General features: G+C 46.8%; 1 protein-coding gene across 1 annotated transcript; it reads left to right on the top strand.

Moving 5' to 3' along the window:
- The first annotated feature begins 13,293 nt into the window (after positions 1-13,293).
- LOC117039104 lies at positions 13,294-20,568 on the top strand. Its single transcript, XM_033136138.1, has 7 exons — positions 13,294-13,396; positions 13,844-14,005; positions 15,083-15,285; positions 15,981-16,260; positions 18,100-18,383; positions 19,297-19,355; positions 20,355-20,568. The coding sequence occupies exons 2-7, from the start codon at positions 13,847-13,849 to the stop codon at positions 20,465-20,467; spliced, it is 1,098 nt and encodes a 365-aa protein (XP_032992029.1). The 5' UTR covers positions 13,294-13,396; positions 13,844-13,846; the 3' UTR covers positions 20,468-20,568.
- Positions 20,569-20,772: the final 204 nt, after the last annotated feature.

Here is a 20,772-nt window from a genome sequence, read left to right as displayed (position 1 = left end):
TTATTTTTGCATATGGCAGCTCCATATACCGGTATATCCTTTTGTACAGAGGGGCTGTTGGGTCCAAGTCTGGCTTCAAGGTAAATGACTATTAAAAGAGGAGCCTTGAAATTACCTATCAATAGTTGGTAGCATTTGCTCAGCAGCCTGAGCAGGTGCCCCAGTCTCCTGTTGTCTTCCCCACTATGGAGGAGATGGATTGTACATCTATTTAAAATATGGAACTCAAGCCCACTAGAGAGATGTAATGATGCCCACCAACTTGGACTGGTTAAAAAGAGGGTGGAAATATTCATGGAGCAGAAGGCTATCAATGGGCAACTGAACACAGTGCCAGTGATATGCCAACAGGGTTGTGTGAATACTGGAAGCCACTGGAGGGAAGAGTGCTCTTGTGCTCAGATCCTGCTTGTGGGTTTAGCGTTGGAGCATCTGGTTGGCCACTCTGAGAACAGGATGCTGGACCAGATAGGCCACGGGCCTGATCCGGCAAGCTGTCCTTTGTGTTCTTTTCCAATGCTGTTCCTATCAGAGAAACACATTGAATTAATCAACAACAACCAGGTTCATTCATTTCAGTGGGTCTACTGCAAGTAGGATCCAGCTGAATCTCATCAGTAAATTTGATCTCCAAATGTGTATCTCTTTATATAAATTATCACATGCAACATTTATGCAGATCTGTGTCCTCTTTTCCGGAAATTTATAACTAGCTAACCTAGTTTTGCAGTACCTGTTTTGTTTTTCCTGGGGGAATAGAATGGGATTGTGAGGGGTGGAATCTGAAGAGGGCAAGCTTGGGAATCCAAAATTTTATTCTTAGAATCTCTCTCCCCCTCTCTCTCACACACAATTTTGCCTCTGAAAGGTGACACTAGAGGAGGAGGAAGGTGAGCAGAAAGAGATTTAATTTTTTTTATTTTTATTTTTAAAGCCTCTGAAAGAATGTTTAGTACCTGATCACAATTCAGTCTAACAATGTGATCCAAAAAGGTCATTTGTGCAGAAGTAAATCCCACAGGGTTCAGTGGGACCTAACTGCCAAATAAGTACCGCTATAGGAACACCTCTCCTGAATCAGAGTGAGGGCCTGCCTAATCCAACATCCTGTTTCCCAGTGACCAACCAGATACCTCCAGGAAGCCCACAGGCGGGGTGAGAATGCAAATGCCCTCCCTCCCCTGCTGTTTGCCTTTGACAAGGGGGTTCCACAGAAAACACCAGATTTAGGGTGGTGGGTGTGGCATATATTTCCCCCTCCCCACACAGGGTGCCGAATCGAGAAAGTGCAAAATTGAGAATATCCATAATCAAGAAGATCCATTTGGGGACACCATATTGCAAAAGGTTGCCAAAGTCCGTCCCTGGGTTCTCCTGGCTAATACTGTAGCCATGGACAGCCCTGACCTTCAGGAATTTGATGGTTTTGAAAGCCGATCCTATGCACAGCTTCTCCAGGAGGGAGCCCTATTGAGCACAGTGGGATTTTCTTCTGAGTAAACATGCAGAGGATCCCACTGCAAGCTAAACTATGTCAAGCCCGTGACTTTAGTTCAACTGTGTGGCCAGGGCCTAGAAATGTTTACTCAGAAATATGTTAAGCAGACCAACAGTTTATGGCAGGCATAGGCAAACTAGGCCCTCCAGATGTTTTGGGACTACAATTCCCATCATCCCTAACCACTGGTCCTGTTAGCTAGGGATCATGGGAGTTGTAGTCCCAAAACATCTGGAGGGCTGAGTTTGCCTATGCCTGGTTTATGGAGTTCTAGGAGCCTAGGACCCCTTCATGGATCACTGCCTTGTCGTGGCGAAGGGGCTTGAATTACTCAGGCAAGCTATGGACAGGTCAAGATGGACAGGTCATAGCGGAGAGTTTGGACCAAACGTGATCCACCTGGAGAAGGAACTGGCAAGCCGCTCCAGTATCCCTGCCAAGAAAACTCCATGGACAAAGACAACAGGCATATAAAAGATATGACGCTGGAAGATGAGCCCCTCAGGTCGGAAGGCGTCCAACTTGCTACTGGGGAAGAGCGGAGGACAAGTACAAGTAGATCCAGAGCTGATGAAGCGGCTGGGCCAAAGCCGAAAGGACGCTCAGTTGCGGATATGCCTGGAAGCGAAAGGAAAGTCCAATGCTGTAAAGAAAAGTATTGCATAGGAACCTGGAATGTAAGAACCATGAACCTTGGTAAGCTGGATGTGGTAAAAAATGAGATGGCAAGAATAAACATTGACATCCTAGGCATCAGTGAACTAAAATGGACAGGAATGGGCGAATTCAGTTCGGATGACTATCATATCTACTACTGTGGGCAGGAATCCCGTAAAAGAAATGGAGTGGCCCTCATAGTCAACAAAAGAGTGGCGAAAGCTGTACTGGGATGCAACTTCAAAAATGATAGAATGATCTCGATACGAATCCAAGGCAGTCCTTTTAACATCACAGTAATCCAAGTTTATGCACCAACTACCAGTGCTGAAGAAACCGAAATTGATCAATTCTATGAAGACTTACAACACCTTATAGAAATGACACCAAAGAAGGATGTTCTTCTCATTATAGGGGATTGGAATGCTAAAGTAGGAAGTCAAGAGATAAAAGGAACAACTGGCAAGTTTGGCCTTGGAGATCAAAATGAAGCAGGGCAAAGGCTAATAGAGTTCTGTCAAGAGAACAAGCTGGTCATCACAAACACTCTTTTCCAACAACACAAGAGACGACTCTACACATGGACATCACCAGATGGGCAACATCGAAATCAGATTGATTATATTCTCTGCAGCCAAAGATGGAGAAGCTCTATACACTCAGCAAAAACAAGACCTGGAGCTGACTGTGGCTCAGATCATCAGCTTCTTATAGCAAAATTCCAGCTTAAACTGAAGAAAGTAGGAAAAACCACTGGGCCAGTAAGATTCAATCTAAATCAAATTCCTTATGAATACACAGTTGAAGTGAAGAACAGGTTCAAGGATTTAGATTTGGTGGATAGAGTACCTGAAGAACTGTGGATGGAGGCTCGTAACATTATACAGGAGACAGCAACGAAAACCATCCCAATGAAAAAGAAATGCAAGAAAGCAAAGTGGCTGACCAATGAGGCCTTACAAATAGCGGGGGAGAGAAGACAAGCAAAATGCGAAGGAGATCGTGAAAGATACAGGAAATTGAATGCAGATTTCCAAAGAATAGCAAGGAGAGACAAGAGGGCCTTTCTAAACGAGCAATGCAAAGAAATAGAGGAAAATAACAGAATGGGAAAAACCAGAGATTTATTCAAGAAAATTGGAGATATGAAAGGAACATTTCGTACAAAGATTACCACAATTAAGGACAAAAGTGGAAAGGACCTAACAGAAGCAGAAGACATCAAGAAGAGGTGGCAAGAATACACAGAGGAATTATACCAGAAAGATATGGAGGTCTCATACACCCCAGGAAATGTGGTTGCTGACCTTGAGCCAGACATCCTGGAGAGTGAAGTCAAATGGGCCTTAGAAAGCCTTGCTAACAACAAGGCCAGTGGAAGTGATGATACTCCAGCTGAACTATTTAAAATTTTAAAAGAGGATGCTGTTAAGGTGCTGCACTCAATATGCCAGCAAGTTTGGAAAACTCAGCAGTGGCCAGAGGATTGGAGAAGATCAGTCTACATCCCAATCCCAAAGAAGGGCAGTGCCAAAGAATGCTCCAACTACCGCACAATTGCACTCATTTCACACGCTAGCAAGGTTATGCTTAAAATTCTACAAGGCAGGCTTAAGCAGTATGTGGACCGAGAACTCCCAGAAGTGCAAGCTGGATTTCGAAGGGGCAGAGGAACCAGAGACCAAATTGCAAACATGCGCTGGATTATGGAGAAAGCCAGAGAGTTCCAGAAAAACATCTACTTCTGCTTCATTGATTATGCAAAAGCATTTGACTGTGTCGACCACAGCAAACTATGGCAAGTTCTTAAAGAAATGGGAGTGCCGGATCACCTCATTTGCCTCCTGAGAAATCTCTATGTGGGACAAGAAGCTACAGTTAGAACTGGATATGGAACAACTGATTGGTTCAAAATTGGGAAAGGAGTACGACAAGGCTGTATATTGTCTCCCTGCTTATTTAACTTATATGCAGAATTCATCATGCGAAAGGCTGGACTGGATGAATCCCCAACCGGAATTAAGATTGCCGGAAAAAATATCAACAACCTCAGATATGCTGATGATACTACCTTGATGGCAGAAAGTGAGGAAGAATTGAAGAACCTTTTAATGAGGGTGAAAGAAGAGAGCGCAAAATATGGTCTGAAGCTCAACATCAAAAAAACTAAGATCATGGCCACTGGTCCCATCACCTCCTGGCAAATAGAAGGGGAAGAAATGGAGGCAGTGAGAGATTTCACTTTCTTGGGTTCCATGATCACTGCAGATGGTGACAGCAGTCACGAAATCAGAAGACGCCTGCTTCTTGGGAGAAAAGCAATGACAAACCTAGACAGCATCTTAAAAAGCAAAGACATCACCTTGCCGACAAAAGTCCGTATAGTTAAAGCTATGGTTTTCCCAGTAGTAATGTACGGAAGTGAGAGCTGGACCATAAAGAAGGCTGATCGCCGTAGAATTGATGCTTTTGAATTATGGTGCTGGAGGAGACTCTTGAGAGTCCCGTGGACTGCAAGAAGATCAAACCTATCCATTCTCAAAGAAATCAGCCCTGAGTACTCACTAGAAGGACAGATCCTGAAGTTGAGGCTCCAGTACTTTGGCCACCTCATGAGAAGAGAAGAATCCCTAGAAAAGACCCTGATGTTGGGAAAGATGGAGGGCACAAGGAGAAGGGGACGACAGAGGATGAGATGGTTGGACAGTGTTCTTGAAGCTACTAACATGAGTTTGGCCAAACTGCGAGAGGCAGTGAAGGATAGGCGTGCCTGGCGTACTCTGGTCCATGGGGTCACGAAGAGTCGGACACGACTGAACGACTGAACAACAACAACAACAAGGAGCCTAGGAAGGCGTGTGACATCTTTGATCCACCCAGCACCTTCTGCATCAGCCACCAGGGCCAGGACTGTGTGCTACAGCAGCAGCCACCCAGCGAGGGCATCCTGGCCTGTGTGGGACTAAAATCTAGCTGCCTCAACAGCCAGGAGATTCAGCTGCAGAATAGCACTTGGTGGAACAACAGAGAACAAAGTGGTGGTGCTATTGTGGCTATTTTATTGTGTTTTAAATACACTGTAAGCTGCCCTGAGAACTTCAGTTAGTGGGCGGAGTATAAATACAAATCCTAAATAAATAAAATGCAGTCACCTGATGGCCTTCATTACTATCCTTTCTGTGCCAGGCAAGGTCCATTTGTGGTTGCTGATTTTCTCCTCCATTATCTTTCATGCTGTTCCAAGAACCTGCATTTTATTATGTAATTCTGAGTGCTGTCATTATAGAATTGTTTTTTAACGTTACATAGATATTACAGTGGTACCTCGGGTTACATACGCTTCAGGTTACATACTCCGCTAAACCTGAAATAACGCTTCAGGTTAAGAACTTTGCTTCAGGATAAGAACAGAAATCGTGCTTCGGTGGTGCAGCAGCAGCAGGAGGCCCCATTAGCTAAAGTGGTGCTTCAGGTTAAGAACAGTTTCAGGTTAAGAACGAATTAAGTACGTAACCAGAGGTACCACTGTACGTTGCGGCATTTGTGTTGTCTGTTGTAAACCGCCTTATCATCATCTGAGGAAGGACAGTATAGAAATAAATTTAATGAGAAAGATAAATAACAGCCATGCATGCACATGAACACTAAGCCTCCTGCATTGTGCGTCCTGCAATTTTTGCACAGCACGACAGATGCTGAAGTATGGTACATTTGGAACTGTTCACATTTGTAACTGTCAGGCAATGATACTTTTCGAAATGCTTTTTTTTTTTTTTAATTCGAAAGCTCTCTTGGATTTTGCATCAGGCAACAGGTGACAATGAGCCATCAGCAATGTGTGGAATTGAGGGAAGTTCACATTTCCAAAGTGGTTCTTGCTAAGAAAATTTGTGTGTTGTGAGCATGACCCTCTCCTGGTCTGTGAAATGCTGGATTGCAACACAGCTCTCTCTCGCTCTCTCCCCCACCACAGTCCAGTGGACCACCCAAGCTATCTTCGAGACAGAGTCATTATATATGTTTGGAATTTGCCTTACCCTGCCCCCTCCCTCTGCAATTTGCCCCATTATTCTAATTGAGGTTGAATTTTGCGCCTGGCGTTCCACAAATGCCACCCACCAGGGCAATGAGATAATTGCCAGGTTCAGGTTTGTGGTCATTACAGCATCCCTGGTCAAGTGGGCGGCCTAGAACTGCCACCTCTCATTACCTACCCTCCTGCCCTGAGCCCTGCGGATCATTCACCCCCTCACTCTGTTCAGTGGGGCCTTTAGGGGCTAGGGCAGGAGGGAGGATCCAAGGAGATTAGGCAGAAAGAGACTAGAAACGGTGGGTGAAATGTAGCAAATGAGAACCTTGAGCTGAGGAAGGGAAAGGAGGTCCGAGAGACCCCAAGGAAGACGTCTTTGCTGGCCTTGATCTCATGGTGGCCTGGAAGGGGGGGGGGAGTCCTGGGGAAAGCACCCTGATATCTTGCCACACCTCCTCATGCAGAGATACAACACATCTCCTGTGTGGGTACTCCTGTGTTAGGCACACAGGAACCTGTACACATCAAATTACAGTATTCTATTTCTTGAAGCACAAAGTGAAGTGTGACCTTAAAGCATGGGTGGCTCACCCTTTTCGGTCCCTACCAGACAAGTTGCCATTTTCTAATTCCTAGGCCTGGAGGGTCCATTTAGCCATCATGGCTGGAGGAACCCATTGATAGACTTCTTTTGATTGATCTGCTTTAGAGCCATTTAAGCTACATCTTCCGGCAATGAGTTCCACAAGTAATATTCATGTGTGAAGTATTTCTTTGGACTGTCCTCCTGTACTGTATTGTTTACAAATCCATTTCGTCCAGTGACCCTGATTCATAGACTCTGATTTGAGGAGTAGGGGTGAGGAAGGGAATCAAACAATCCACTTTCCCTTGTGTGCCACGCAGAATTTTAACAGACCTCTCACACATTTCCATCGCTTTAGCCATCTTCTTTCTAACCCGAGGCCACTTCCAGACAACTTTTTTTTACTGAACATTCATCCTTTGTTTGCAAGGAGATGAGATGACCGCCTGCTATTTATTGAGCATTCATTTCGATTTGTTTGCTTTAGTTAGATAACATTGCTTCAAAGAAGTGCTTTCCTACCCTAAGTCTGATCTGTTGGGGAATTGGGTTCCTTTGTGCAAGTCCTCCCAATCAGCCGCAATTGCGCAACTTGAATTTGCCAGGCCAGCATGTGACTGAATCCCACACCAAAATACTCAAAGAAGCCCCAAGCACTTTTCCTGATAGATCCAGTTAGAGGTAGGTAGCCGTGTTGGTCTGCCATAGTCAAAACAAAATAAAAAATAAAAAAAATCCTTCCAGTAGCACCTTAGAGACCAACTAAGTTTGTTCTTGGTATGAGCTTTTGTGTGCTTGCACACTTCTTCAGATACACTGAAATAGAAGTAACCAAACCCTTATATGAGAGCCAGTGTGGTGTAGTGGTTAAGAGTGGTAGACTCGTAATCTGGGGAACCGGGTTCGTGTCTCCACTCCTCCACATGCAGCTGCTGGGTGACCTTGGGCCAGTCACACTTCTTTGAAGTCTCTCAGCACCACTCACCTCACAGAGTGTTTGTTGTGGGGGAGGAAGGGAAAGGAGAATGGTAGCCGCTTTGAGACTCCTTCGGGTAGTGAAAAGCGGGATATCAAATCCAAACTCTTCTTCTTCTTCTTCTTCTTCTTCTTCTTCTTCTTCTTCTTCTTCTTCTATATAGTGAGAGAGTGAGGAGGGATATTACTCAGAAGGGTGGTAGGAATGGGTGATTGGCTGTTGGGTGTGGAAAACCTGTTGATGACTGTTAAGACTGCAATGCTACTGGAAGGATTTTTTTATTTTTTATTTTGTTTTTCCTGATAGAGGCATTGCTAGGCCCTTCAATGAACTCCCACAGGCCCATGAAACAAATCTGCAAAACTATACATGCAGATTTAAGCCTGCTTTCAAAGGGAAAGCCACTCTGTAAACAAAGTGGAAAAGAAAGCAACTTTTTGAGGAAGAGGCAAGAGGGTCAGTGCAAAAGACCCAGAACGCACACAAACACACCCTGCAACAATGCCCTGGAAAATGCTCCGGCACTTTGATTCTGTCGGCCTGCCTCTCAGCATCAATTTCAGGCTGATGTCATGCATGCAAAAGTTTACAAGAACCCACACCATTGTATTGCTCGCATCAGAATGCCAGGCTGTATTTAGCATTTCCGGGGGGGGGGGGGAATTCAGTAAATGAAAACAACCTTAACAAACTGTTGCCAATTGCAGCTCTTTGGGGAAAGCTACAACTGTTGGCTTGGTATGATACTGGTTAAAATACGTTGTTGTTGTTGTTGTTTAGTCATTTACTCGTGTCCGACTCTTCGTGACCCCATGGACCAGGGCACGCCAGGCAATATATAGATAAAGTGGTACCTCGACTTACAAAGTTAATCCGTTCCGAAGGTGCGCTCATAAGTCAAAATCTTCGCAAGTCGAAGCCGCCATCTCGGAACGGGGAAAAAAATCCTACGTTGAAAAAAGCGCATTAAAATCTTCATAAGTCGAGGTATCGTGCCACCACTTTCACTTCGGAAGTCGAAAATTTCGGAAGCGGCGGCCATTTTTCCGCTTCCGGAGGTCATTCGGAAGTCGAAAAATGCGGAAGTCGAGTCACTTGTAAGTCGAGGTACCACTGTACTGGTTAAAACAGTGGTACCTTGGTTTAAGAACAGCTTAGTTTATGAACAACTTGGATTAAGAACGCTGCAAACCCGGAAGTAGGTGTTTTGGTTTGTGAACTTTGCCTTGGGATAAGAACATGTTTCGCTTCCTGTTGAGTGTGTTCCATTTGTAAATTGAGTCCCCCGCTGCTATGGGAAAGCATGCCTTGGTTTAAGGACACTTTGGTTTAAGAACAGACTTCCATAACAGATTAAGTTCGTAAACCAAGGTACCACTGTACAGTGCACATGGCGCCTCAGACACGCAGGTAATGCCACGTGGAGTTCGGTCCTGAGAAACCTAAGGCGTAATGAGGCATGACCCGATCATTTCAAGATACTGTACTTCAGAGAAAGAGATTTCAAAATGAAAATAATGAATGAATGAATATTAGAAACTATTCAGTCAGGGTAAGTCACTTCTCTGAATCCAATGGGTTTGCGCAGCCAATCTAATCCTGGCCGGCCTTCGGAGGGGATCTATCTTGTGCTATGTCTAGGGTGGGGGTGGGGGGGTGGCAAAGTAATGCATCAGAGGGACCGGGGTGGGAGCAGGCAGGGGACCGAGGCTGATTCTAGAAGACCTTTGTTCCCCCGGCCTCAGCTTGCAGCCTCGGTGGGAAGACGGCCTGACAAAAGAGTCCCTTTCCAGCAGACTCCCCCGCCCCGCCCTCCTCCCTCTTCCCTATTCATCCTTCAGCCTGAATTAGAGTGAGCCCTCCGCTCCCTTCTCACCCTCTCCATTCAAAAGGCAGCCCAGGCGAGGGGGCGGAGCCAGCCTTTCCAAACGAGCCAATCCAGCTGCTCCGCAGGCTCCATTGATGGCGTTTCCCAAAGCGAGTCTCTTCTTCTTTTCTTAAAGGGAAGGAGGCGTCGGAGAGGGTGGATAGAGCCAATGAGCGACGGAAGGGGATGCCAGACTCCTCCTGATTGTTGGGGTGCCTCCGCCGCCCCCTCCAAGCTTAACGTTCGTTCTGACTTGAGCAGGACAATTCACAAATAAATAAATAAATAAATAAATCCTTCCAGTAGCACCTTGTTGTTGTTGTTCAGTCGTGTCCGACTCTTCGTGACCCCATGGACCAGAGCACGCCAGGTACGCCTATCTTTCACTATCTCCCGCAGTTTGGCCAAACTCATGCTAGTCGCTTCGAGAACACTGTCCAACCATCTCATCCTCTGTCGTCCCCTTCTCCTTGTGCCCTCCATCTTTCTCAACATCAGGGTCTTTTCCAGGGAGTCTTCTCTTCTCATGAGGTGGCCAAGGTACTGGAGCCTCAACTTCAGGATCTGCCCTTCCAGTGAGCACTCAGGGCTGATTTCTTTAAGGGTGGATAAGTTTGATCTTTTTGCAGTCCATGGGACTCTCAAGAGTCTCCTCCAGCACCAACTAAGTTTGTTCTTGGTATGAGCTTTCATGTGCATGCACACTTCTTCAGATACCATGCACACGATGCTTCAGATGCATGCACACGAAAGCTCATACCAAGAACAAGCTTAGTTGGTCTCTAAGGTGCTACTGGAAGGATTATTTATTTATTTATTTATTTATTGACTATGGCTGACCAACACGGCTACCTACCTGTAACTCATCTCTAGGCGGTTCTTGCCTGTGGCATCATCAAGCTTCCTCTGCTGGTTTCTGAGAGGCGTAGTCCCGCCAGCTGGCAACCTTCACGCACATTTGGGGAACTGGGGAGGTGTGTGGATAAGTTACTGCTTCCCTTGTTTTCTCGCTGCCAGCGCCGGCTTGCAAGCCTAAGAGACCCTAAGGCAGGCATAGGCAAACTCGGCCCTCCAGATGTTTTGGGACTACAACTCCCACGATCCCTAGCTAACAGGACCAGTGGTCTCAGGGATTATAGGATTTGTAGTCCCAAAACATCTGGAGGGCCGAGTTTGCCTATGCCTGCCCTAAGGCAGCTTCCCCCCCAAAACCCAGATGTTTTGGACTACAACTCCCATCAGCCCCCACCAGCACAGCTTTATGGTGCTGGCATAGTCCAAAATTGCTGGAGGGTCCTAGGTTTGGGAAAAGATAATTTAAGGTGAATCTGGTGCTTTTAAGGAGGCAGGATTTGCCCAAGTGCTCCCTCTGTTTTAGAAGTGTGCATGCACGCAAAAGCTCATACCAAGAACAAACTTAGTTGGTCCCTAAGGTGCTACTTGAAGGAATTTTTAATTTAATTTTGTTTTGACTATGGCAGACCAACACGGCTACCTACCTGTAACTCATTTATTGAGTTTGCAAGTTACAGGGAACCAGGCAGAGGGACTTGTCTACAGTGGCACCTGCCCTGTGGAATGCCCTCCCATCAGAGATAAAGAACTGCACAACTTTTAGAAGACATCTGAAGGCAGCCCTGTATCGGGAAGTTTTTAATGTTTGACATTTTATTATGTTTTTATATGTGCTGGAAGCCTCCCAGAGTGGCTGGGAAAACCCAACCAGATGGGTGTGGTATAAATATTATTATTACAGTGGTACCTCGGGTTAAGTACTTAATTCGTTCCGGAGGTCCGTTCTTAACCTGAAGCATATTTAACCTGAAGCACCACTTTAGCACCTCCTGCTGCCGCTGCGCCGCCAGAGCACGATTTCTGTTCTTAGCAGAGTTCTTAACCTGAAGCGTACTTAACCCGAGGTACCACTGTATTACCCTTCTGCCTTTTTCTCCAAGGAGCTTAAGGTGGTGTACCTGGTCCCCCACCTTCTCATTTCATTCCCACAACAACACTGTGGGGCAGAGTGGGCTGAGGCAGTGACTGGCCCCCCGTCGCGCAGTGAGATTCATAGCTAAGTGGTGATTCGAACCCTAGTCTCCCAGGGCCGACACTAACTGCTATGCAACACTCCTTCTAGTTCTTTAATCATTTGTTTCCTTTTTCAGAGCGTTGGAAGACATTTGGAAGAGGGGTCCAAATGGAGCTATTCAGGCATTCCATTCTTATTTATTTTTTAAACATTTTAATTCTGCAATATCAGTTAGGCATGAAATTTAATGCCCATGGTTGCTAAAAGCCCACTTGATTTGACAGTCTATATAACAATGATAAACAATAGTTTGGGTAAGTGTTCGGAGGGGACATTAGCGTTTGGTCAAAAGTTTGCACTTCAGAAAAGTGTGTTTTTGTTTCTTCCACTAGATGGAGACAATGTCCACACCCATGAGCTTTTCCCTGGGACCCATGAAATTCTGCTATTGAATTCATAAATATGTACAGTATTCCAGTTGTGAATGTTAAAAAAATTAATGTGATGTTACTCGGCACAGCTGCCAACTCAAACTGGTCAAGAATCCAGGAGTTGAGAATTGTGTCCAACTCAACACAGACCTACAGAAATGAATTGACCCATTAATGAATTTCAATGGGTCTAGTCTGAATATGACTCACATTAGGTAGAATCCTAATTAGCTAAAATAATTAGAGGCACAATGGTATTTAGGAGTTCACAGCGTGCAAATGACATTTTATTAGTCCTTACAACAGCCCTGCGAAGTAGGCCACTTTTATTGCAGATGGGAAGGGGGAGGATAAATGATGGCAGCTTGCCTAAGGCCAGTGAGTAAGCTTATGGCAGAACAAGATTTTAACCCAGGATTTCCTCTTTTCTTCTTTAAAAAATATTTTTATTAGTTTTACACATAGACAGTTTTCAGCTGTGATCCTGATGGTGGCATACAGCTATTATGACTAGCAGCCGATCCATTAGAGGCCTTCTCCTTCATGAATTTGTCTAATTCCCTTTTAAAGTCATCCAAGTTGGTGGCCATCACTACATCCTGTGGCAGTGAGTTCCAGATTCCAGCTACATGCCATGTGAAGAAGGCCTTCCTGTGGTCTGTCCCAAATCCCCCACGCTTCATCTTAACCGAATGAGGCCACTGGTTTATAACATTATGAGTGAAGGAGGGGGGGAATATCTATCTATTTCTCCGCACTGCACATCATTTTAGACACCTCTACCATGTACCTCTTGAGCTGGGAATGGTTGGCCGACATCCGTCTGTCTCGAAAGACAATGGAGTGCGCCTCTGGGGGTGGAGTCAAACTGCTGGAGAATCTGTGGCTGCAGAGACCATTAACTCATGACTGCTGCCTGTTGCATTGTTTTTGCTGAGTTAGCAGCGTCAAAGTAACCACCACCTTGACTGTTGGACCCACTGTTGTTCTCGTGCCATAAACCACCAGTAATTTTCCTGGTAGAGTTATTGTGTCTTTATAACCGCCGTGCGGCAACCTCTGTCTCTATTGCATTTCTGCTGTCCACATTGTGGCTGCTGCATCCACAAGAACCCTCTCGTGAAACACAAAAAGATGGCAATCCCAGGGACCAACCTGCCTTGGCTCAACAACTCTGCAGGCAGATCCATGGCAATGGAGTGAGAGGTCATAGAGGGAAGGATGACATCACAAGATTGCTCCCGCAGAGAGCTACATCCAAGGGGCCTGGGAAAAACAGGGACTGAGCAGGGCTGGCAGGAGGGGCCGGAAAAAGACCACAGGTCAGTTGCTGACACCCTTTAAACAAGCCGTGGTAGAAGCAAGCGATGAGCACAGGCACTAGAGCATGTCCATAGCCCCAACGCCCCATGAGTTGGGTTGCCAACTGATGAGGGGAGAGCTTGATCTGAGGGGAGAGCTTGATCTACAAGGTCAACATCTACAGCTACCTACAGCTTTCTAAGCTGATAAGGTCTGCAAATCAAGAGGCCGTTAAAGGCACAGGAGCAGCAGTCAGTGGGAAACCTGGCAATCCTGCAAAAACAACTCACAAATCCAGGCGCTCAGGGAAGGTTGCCACCTTTTCCTCTCAGCTTTGCTGCTGTGCCTTTATAACAGTAGCCTGACACATGCACACATATACTTATCTGCTACAGCCCTTAATTCTTGCCTGCCTCTCGCCCCTCCCTGCTCTTGTTCTAACCACTAGTCTCTCACACCCCATGTAGGCCATGGAGCAAGGGAAGACGATGGAGGCGCCTAAACCACCCAGTCACATCACCACCAAAGGCCTCTTCAATACAGCTATGGGGCCCCTCCAGCGCCAACTACGCTCCGGGGAGTACAACCTGTTCAAGTGTGCCACCATGTTTGAAAGTGACTTTGTCCAGGTATGGGAACCTGCTCCTAGGTTTGCTTCCTGGGACTCTGGAAATGCTGGGCGTTTAACTCAACACCCTTTTGCATGCAAGGCGTGGGGGGGGGGAGAGCACCGAGTCAAGATCCCTCCCCAACTCACATCCAGAGTTTCTCAAGAACTGGGCAAAACTCAGCCAAAGAGAGTTCCCCTTTCTCCGTCGCTGCACGAACACGTTTGGATAATTTCCCCCTGTCAGAATTCTCCCTGCTGTAACCACCCCTACAAATAGTCTGGGATGCTGATACGAGACATGCCGGCATGTCTAGGGCCTAAAGCGAACACTTTAGGCTGGTGTTTTTCTGTTCTAGTGGCAGTGAGTTTCACGGATGCAGTGAGGATGTTAGCTGGTAACCTACACCTGCGGTCTAGTAAGTCTGGTAAGCCTGAAGTTTGTTTTCTGTGGAGTTAAAAGCAGGAGTGTTTTCCTATCCCTACTGGAGCAGTATGGAATTGCAGGCTGCGCTGTCAAGTTTTGAGTACAGTTCAGTACATAGCTGTTAAATCTCCAGGAACATAGGGAGTGGTGTCTGTTGTTTGCAGAGAAGTGAGGTGATGTTTGTCAGGGGAACTTTGCTCAGTCTGTGTCAGTGGAAGCAGACCCCTTCTGGGGAGCTATCTTCTTAGGCTGGTTTGTTAGAGGCCAGAAGAGGAGTTCATCTCTATCTCCTAAAGGCAGTGTCCGTTTTTTCTCCCAAGCGTAAAGGGAGGTGAGAAGCAGGGAGAGTGAGTCTTGGGCTTTTGTTGGACTCTAAGCATGCCTTGACCACAGCGATGGTGGATGTCTGTATATATTTGCTACCAATATGCTTTTATGCCTGACAAGGAAGCTTCTACACTTGATCAAATCTTTATGACATCCACGAGTGTTTATTGCCTGCTGTGTAGTGTACCTTCAACCCTGAAGACTCTTCCAAGGAAGGAGCTGCGTTGAGATGTAACTCACACACATAGCGAAAGTGATGCCGGACCCAATCCTTCTAAATCATCCATCAGAGGTTGATGGATTGATCCAACAGTCATCACAAGGTAACCTCTCTTTGCATTGCAGGTCAGCAAGCGAGGTGGCACCCTGGACGTCCACAATCAAGTCCAGATGGTGCGGGTTGCCATTGCGGCCACCAGCCCAGGCCTTCAGGTCCCCAACGTGCTGTTGCTGGCCCGGCCAATATTCCCTCCCCGACAGCAGCCTCAAAGCCTCCAGGCCGCCCGGTTACACCGCACTTCGATGAATATGAAGTTTGAACTGACCAGGTGAGGCCCAGCTTGCCCATTTTCACACCAAGGCAGCACCCTGTTTAAAAAGGCCACATTCGCGTGATTTAGAGCACTATGGTACAACAGTCAAGACTTCCTCACAAAGAATTCTGGGAGCTGTAGTTTGTTAAGGGTTCTGAGAGTGGTTAGGAGACCCCTATTATCCCCACAGAGATACAATTTCCAGCAGGCCCAGCCCACCTATGGGGCAATGTGAGGTGACTGCCTCAGGTGGCAGGATCCACAGGGACAGCAGATCCTAATGTAGGTCTTTATTCCCTTGTTCCTGATGTAGATTTTCACTCACTCCTTCTTACCTGGTGGGGAAGGGGGGCGCCATTTTGCGGTTTACCATATTGGGCCAACCCTAATTTCCAGGATGGCTTACCAGTCGATCCCTCCTTACAGGGAACTCTGGGAACTGTAGGCAGTGGCTCCAAAATGTTGGCAACCGCAATGGGAAGCCCACAAGCAGGACGTGAGTGTAGCAAACCTCACTTTGTTTCATTCTAAATTCTCTTGCTGCTTTCAGAGGTAATTTTTTAAGAATGGCTGTGCTATTTCAGTGCAAGTTCCTAAATCTTGTGCATGCCATTAAAAAGTCTTAATAAATAAAGAGGGTCAGATTGTGGTGTGACGGCAAGCCAGTTCATAGACCCCATTTTGCACTCCCTCAACAAACACACATATAGATCTTCCTCCTTTCTCTCCCTGTGTCCCTGCAGGCTCCTTCCCTTGTGCTTTGTCAAGATCTCCATCCATGACTTTGATAAGCAACAGCTCCGATTCAAAATGTCCACCGGCCGCACTTTCTACCTCCAGCTCTGCCCACTACCAGATACACAGGAAAGTGAGTTTGAGTCATGGGTCAAGGTTGTCCACCTGCTGCGACCGCCCTCGGACATTAGCCTGAAGAAGGAGCCTGTTGAAGACCTATGGAAGCCAGGCCAGCCTGCTCTCAACGCTACAGCTGTGAGTTCCTTTGAGGTGATGGAAGTGATGCCCCTAAAAGTAGGACACCTAGAATCTTGGGAATGCAGGGGGGATGTGGGAAAGAAGGTGAAAAGAGGGACACACCTATAGTTAACACACACTCCTCCCACACCAAAAATCACTTCAGAAGACCCCAGCCCTCTCCATTCTCACAGATGGATGATCTCTACCATTTCGGAGATGGAAGTAGGGTAATCCTTGAGGACTTCCACCATCCCTGCTCTTGCACCAAGGAATGCTGTTTGAGGTGCATTCTGCCATCCCTTCACAGACACCCCACTTTGCTCTTCTCCAGCACTTCTGACACCAGTGTTGCACACATCCCAATCTCTGAGCGGTGAGAGACTCCAGGCGTGCTTGCTCTTTCCCAGGGTTCAGTTTCCTTGGGTCAACAGAGACTGTGGTGTCTTTATGATATATGGTTTTCTTGACACATATATTCAACCTGAGCATAGGATGGAGGGGCTCACAGCATTAACACCAAAACAGATATTGCCTCCCCATTAGAGTTCCAGGGAAACCCAAAGCCTTAGCTTTGGAGTAAAACATGCCTTTGAGTCTCCAGCTGCCAGCATTAGCAAAATTTCTCTCACAACTTTCACATACACAGTCTTGGCCTATTATTCTCCATCCTAGGATGATGTGGCATATAACCAGAACAGATGGGGGAAAAACTCATCCACATGTCTCTACGGGAACAGAGCTCACTCTTTTAAGATGTGAATGACAGGTATTTATTTAACTGAGCAGCTGAGGCCATTACCTTGACAAATGAACTGGCCTGATTGGTTCAGCAAGCTTCCTCCTATAGATTATAGCCTCCCATACACAGGATCACTGGTCTAGATTAAACCCACAGGTTTAATCTAGACCCCTGAATCTATAACAGTACATTGAACTAGTCTTAGCTGTTTAAAAAGCATTGTTCTTCAACCTTGGAATCTCAGATGTTGTTGTTCCCCAGATGCTGTTGGACTGGGACTCCCATCATTCATCCCAGACTAACTGCTATGCTGGATGAATGATGGGAGTCCCAGTCCAACAGCATCTGGGGATCCCCAGCTGAAAAAGGTTTAAAGGGAATTTACTTAGCAGAGCTGGGGTGGAGTGCTGTTAGATTGGGAAGCGCTTGGTAGAGCTCTGTGTGTTCTGAAGTAGACTAGTAAAGGTTTCTGAATACTGGTTGTTCACATTATTTCCTCTCTGTTTAAATAAGGCTGCTAATATGAAGTAAGTTTGGAGTAACCATGAGTGTTTATGTGAGAGGACTGTGAGCTCCACTCATTTCAGGTTCTGAAAACGTCTTCCTAGCCTCAGCCTGTGCTCAAAATGTGTTATTTATTTCTGTCTTTTGCCCCTGGCTTTGGTTGGCTGATCTGGCGGTTCTAGCAAACAACAAGCAAAGTCAGTCTGACAAGCCTCAAGTATTGTCCACCTTACAACATATTGCATATATTAATACTGCACAGCTTGAAGCAATAAGGTGGATGAAAACTGACTCCTCTTGGAATAAGTATTGTCCGGACCCAAACTATGGTTCCAAAGCTTTACTAATAGAACTTTCTTCAAAGAAATAATTTGCAGCCAAATAGTTGTAGAAACTTCAGAGGCACCCTGTGTGAGCCGAAAATTTGGCACCCTCCCACATCTCACCTTCCGTTCTGCTCATTTCACTATGTCATAGTTGTCATGCATCCCCTAGGCTTGGCACCCAATGTGGGGAAACTGGTCGCGCTGCCCTAAATCTGCCTCTGTCCCCAGGAAAGAAAATTAGGTCCATGCCCATTGTTTCAAATACCTTGTTCCCCATCCACCCAGAATCCTGCACCCCAGCTCCCTGTGGACAGAGAGTACACCCTTGCAGAAGTCCTAAGCACTTTGCAAGAAGAAGAGGACAAGAGGAACCCAGCTGAGCCCTTGGAGAATCTGTATAGCATCCTAGAACCCAGCAACAGCCCATCTCCAACTCCCAGCCAAGGGATACCAACAGAATCAGAGAGCCTCCCACCTTCAGAGGGTCCAAATTCCAAAGAGCTCCTTCAAAGATCCTCCAAGGGCAACAAGAAGGACAGGAGGCCTAAGGACCACTCATCTGGAAGCAGGTATCAGGGAAATTTTGTGCTGGCAGCCAAAGTGGGGAGCTGGGATTTGAGGCTGACGGTGAAAGGATTCAACCCATACCACCCCAAACAAACATACGCTGACAGAAAGCTCCAGTTTGACATGATGATGCACACATACACCAGATGTTTTTGGACTCCAGCTCCCATTACTCCCAGGCAACATATCCAGTGGTCAGGGATAATGGGAGTTGTATTCTGACAACGTTGGCTACCCATATGGTCATTTGGACAACTAGTTCCCAATATCCTATAGTATAAGAACAGCCTGGCTACTGGATCGGACCCAAGGCCCATCTTGTCCAGAATTCTGTTCTCACAGTGGCAGGGGTATAGTGTGTGTGGGGGGGGGGTGTGCTGCTGGGATGATCACCCCAGGCACATTTTTTTTTGGGGGGGGGGTGTTACTCATGCTGCCCTCCCCAAGCCAGCCCTGTGCCACTTTGCGAGGCTCTAATTGGGATTGGAATCTAATCAGATTCCAGCCTTGCAAAGCGGCTCGGAGAGGGCGGCGTGAGCCTCGTGCCGCTTTGTGAGGCTGGATCATTGCAGCCTCGCAAAGCATCTTGGGGTTGATGTTGCTTCAGCAGCAAGGCCTGGGCAGGCTCCCCCCCCATAAAATGTGTCCTGTATCTGATAAACCCAAATTTTTAGGAGAAAAGCATTGAGATTGGTGCTGTTTAAGAGTAGGCCTAATATTATATGGATTGTGCTAATAAAATGGAACTGCAAATAGCGGCAAACCCACAGTAAACTCCAGTGTAGACAAACCCTAAATGTGAGGTGTGGGGGGGGGGAGCCATACCCACTTTCTGATTGTCCTCATGGTGAATGGAGGAGGTGGGGTCTCACATGGACATGGCAGCCATTCTCACAGGTGCTCTTCCTGTTTCAGAAAAAGCAGCAGAAGGAAAAGGTCAAGCAAGTCACGCCGAAGCCATTCATCAAAGAGAGGTAAGAGCTGCTCCGGCCAGCTTCTTAGATCCCGTCCCCAAACACATTGGAAGATCCATGCCACTTAATCGTCTCAGGAATCAGCCGTGCTTCTGCCTGTCCCTCCGCTGAATCAGAGCAAACATCAATTGGGTTTTCTGCAGATTGGCATTTGCTGCAATTCAAGCAGCAAAGGACAGGTTTTCCAAGGAAAGTGGTGGCGCAAATAGAAACTACAGTAGTACCTCGGGTTACATACGCTTCAGGTTACATACGCTTCAGATTACAAACTCCGCAAACCCAGAAATAACGCTTCAGGTTAAGAACTTTGCTTCGGGATGAGAACAGAAATTGGGCAGCAGCAGCGCAGTGGCAGTGGGAGGTGCTAAAGTGGTGCTTCAGCCATTAGCTAAAGTGGTGCTTCAGGTTAAGAACAGTTTCAGGTTAAGAACGGACCTCTGGAACGAATGAAGTACTTAACCAGAGGTACCACTGTACTCAGACTGTGCCTAGAAAGGATTGGACAAGCAGAAAACCTATTGGAGCTGTGCTTTCTAGGCAAGGGACAAGCAGAAGCCCTTAATCCATGAATCTCCATCCACCCATTAATCCAGGGATGCCATGTTGTGTCAACATTTCCAAAATCAAATGGATTTGAGAATTGTGGCATCTGAAAATAAGGCAATGGAATCATTGAACTGTCAAATTGGAAGGGACCCTGAGGGTCATCCAGTCCAACCCCCTGCAGTGCAGGAACAAATTCGTTGCACGCTTCAATGGGCAAAGGCTCCAGACGTTGGTTAGACTCCAACTCCCATGATCCCCAGCCAGCATGACCAATAATGTTGGAGCTGTAGTCCAGCAACAATGGGAGTGGGCACGTTGGCTACCCCTGGCACAGCCAAAGATGTGTAGGGGCAGTGCTGCATGCCTGTGCCCATGGAGGGGAGGGGCAGCAGGTGAAGGTAGTGAGAGAAGCTCTGCTGACTCCTCTCGGGGTCTCTCCTCCTTTCCCTCCAGCTGCCAGCCGGAGCCCCAGCAAGATCTCCTCTATTCTCATGGGTTCCTTCTCCAGCACCAGCCACAAACACCGCAAAGGAAGCAGAAAGGGGGACAGAGAGAGGAGGCATTGAGAGTGGCCCAAGAAGCAGAAGAGGCCCCAAAGGGACAGAGATGCTTTCCCCTCTTCTCCAACCATCTCTGACTTTAATAAAAACAATGGCTAGAAAAACCACACCGTTGTGAGTCTTGGGCCGAGAAGCACAGGGGAGAGAGGAGGCTGGTGGGGGCAGGGGATGGGAGAGTTAAGAGGGGTCTGGTCAAGGGGAAGGCATGACACCCCTATGAGGAAAGTTTGCAGCGTTTGGGACTTCCCATTTGGAGAAAAGGTGAGTAAGAGGTGATATTATCGAAGTTTATCAATGTATGTCTGGTATGT

Source organism: Lacerta agilis, chromosome 17 (assembly GCF_009819535.1).
Source record: "Lacerta agilis isolate rLacAgi1 chromosome 17, rLacAgi1.pri, whole genome shotgun sequence".
Classification (NCBI taxonomy): Eukaryota; Metazoa; Chordata; class Lepidosauria; order Squamata; family Lacertidae; genus Lacerta; species Lacerta agilis.
The sequence above is the reverse complement of the archived record's forward strand: the minus strand, read 5'-3'. Positions and strand labels throughout refer to the sequence as shown.